Source organism: Passer montanus, unplaced genomic scaffold (assembly GCF_014805655.1).
Source record: "Passer montanus isolate IOZ18808 unplaced genomic scaffold, ASM1480565v1 scaffold42, whole genome shotgun sequence".
In the NCBI taxonomy this organism is placed as follows: Eukaryota; Metazoa; Chordata; class Aves; order Passeriformes; family Passeridae; genus Passer; species Passer montanus.
Window position 1 is genome coordinate 5,789,111 of NW_024369041.1, and position 2,106 is coordinate 5,791,216.

Here is a 2,106-nt window from a genome sequence, read left to right on the forward strand (position 1 = left end):
GGGAGCGCGGCCGGGGCGGGGCGGGCGGCGGGAGCGCGCGCCCTGGGAGCGGGAGGGAGGGGCGCAATCGCCGTGCCCTTTGTGTCCTCCTGCGCATGCGGAGCCGCGGCCGCGCGCGGGGCTCGCCGGGAAGCGTAGTCCGCGGGCGGGGCGGCGGAAATCTGGGCCCGGCCCTCAGGGTGTGCGGGGCCGAGTGAGAAATACCGGCTGTGTCAGTGTCTGGTGAAAATCACGGCCGGCACTGGGAGAGGTGAGGAAGAGGAACGTGTGAAGCTTCAGAACTGCATACAAGGAAAAGGTGTACCATGTTCCTGATGGTGTGCGAGAGAAGCAGTAGACGTGCGGGTTGAAAAGTCTGTTGAACAGGTCACAGAGTCATTAAAGTTGAAAGAGACCTCTAAGATCGAGTCAGTGCGGAAAAATCACGCAGAGTCCACTGGGGCACACACCCACTCGGTTTTCTCCCTCAGGGTTCGGAGGACACAGCCCCTTTTACCCTGAACTCCCGGCTGCACTGCCCTCTTCCTTTCCCATTCGGCTGAGGTACTGGGGAGGTACAGCCTTCCTGCACTGCCTAGCACATATTCCCTCCTCGTATATGTAATTTTCCCCCAAAGTTCAGAAACTCAGGCTTGTGCCGACCCATTTGTTTCAGGCTGTCTGGGTTCAGTAACAAACCTGTGGCTTGAAGTTGGTGTAGAGACATTAAAACGCATGTCAAGGACATTAACACCCATACCCTCACCCATGGAAGTATTTTGTAAAGACATAAGCGCACATCTTTGCTGTAAGGTCCAACCATAACCGAGGTCCCAGAGTAGAGAGTCCCTTATCAGGTATAGAACTTCGGTAATACTTTTTTGAGGCATAGTAATTCTCACATCTATACCCAAGTTTCTGAGTTTCGGGCGGCTGTCACTCGGTGGATATCACTTTTCAGCTTCATCTTTCCACAACTACACAGGAGAGAGCTCATGCAGCGATCTGCCCTAAGCGCTTTGCAGAGCTGCTGGGCACTGACAGCACCACAAGCAGACGAGAGCAGTGCCTGCACAGGACGCAGCGGTGCCCGACACCCCTTTTACAGCTGCGGAGGCCTCCCTGCGGGCCCTGTGCCGGGTGTCAGCGACAGCCCCTCCCTCCTGCCGTGCACATCACCGTCCCGTCCCCTCCGCCGCTGCTCCGGCCCCGTCCCGCCGTGAGCCCTCTGAGGGGCGGCCCCGCGGCCATCTTGGGCGGCGGCGCGTGCGCGGTGCGGAGCGGCAGCCGGAGCCATGGGGCCGGGGCAGAACGGCGCCTTGAAGGGTATGGCTGGCCGGGAGCTGGAGGTGGGAGCTGATGGCAGGGGCGGGGCAGGGCAGGGCTGCGGGCCCGGCACGGCCCGGCACGGCACGGGGGGCGCCGCTCGGGGGGCGGCTGCGCCTCGCGGCCCGTGCCCCGCCGGACCCCCGGGACAAGATGGCGGGCTGCCCGCCGCCGGCCCCGCGGGGCGCGGGGGGCTGCAGGCGGCCGCTGGGATCCGCTCGTCAGTGAAACCCCGAACGCGCTGTGGGGGCTCGGCCTGAGCCGCCCCCCTTCCTCCGGTCCCACCCCGGCGCCGTGTGAGGGCCCGGAGCCGCCGGGCCCTTGCGGGCGCTTCGGCCCTCGCAGCGCGCTCGGCCGCCCGCCGGGTTCTGTCTGCACTGGGGACAGCCCGTTTCAGGCACCGCTGTTTCACTGTTGCCGTTCCACCTGTTTGAGTGAAAATGTGGGGAAAAGCCGTAAATGTCAGAGGTTTTGTGTGGCTCTCAGTGCCCGCTGCTGTAGAGTGGAGGTAACGGTGACATTTGCGCTGTGTGATGACTGGCTTGAGCCGTGCCTGAGGTAGCGTGCTGTGTTCTGAGTGCTATTGCACAACCAGACAGGATAAAAGAGTTGGGCCGCGTGGAGGGTAGAATAGAAAGCTGAATCACCTGATTTTGTCTAAAATATGAGCTTTACGTGCATGACTGGTTTCCACTTGCAAAGCTGCTCATGGTTTATGTCCTTGATTTAGCGGGCAGATTTATTTTTTTTTTAATTTTTTTTTTTTTTTTTTTTTTTTTTTTTTTTTTTTGGGATTCCTTT

At 60.2% G+C, this 2,106-nt stretch overlaps 1 protein-coding gene across 4 annotated transcripts in view; it reads left to right on the plus strand.

Annotated features, from left to right (window-relative positions):
- Nucleotides 1-1,147: 1,147 nt before the first annotated feature.
- CISD1 (CDGSH iron sulfur domain 1) overlaps nucleotides 1,148-2,106 on the plus strand; it is a 13,251-nt gene continuing 12,292 nt past the window's right edge. For 3 of the 4 annotated variants that reach the window (XM_039719614.1, XM_039719615.1, XM_039719613.1), the window contains exon 1: nucleotides 1,148-1,305. In XM_039719614.1, the coding sequence (XP_039575548.1) occupies nucleotides 1,275-1,305 (31 nt within the window). In that variant the 5' untranslated portion in view covers nucleotides 1,148-1,274. The other variant, XM_039719616.1, reaches the window with a different exon arrangement.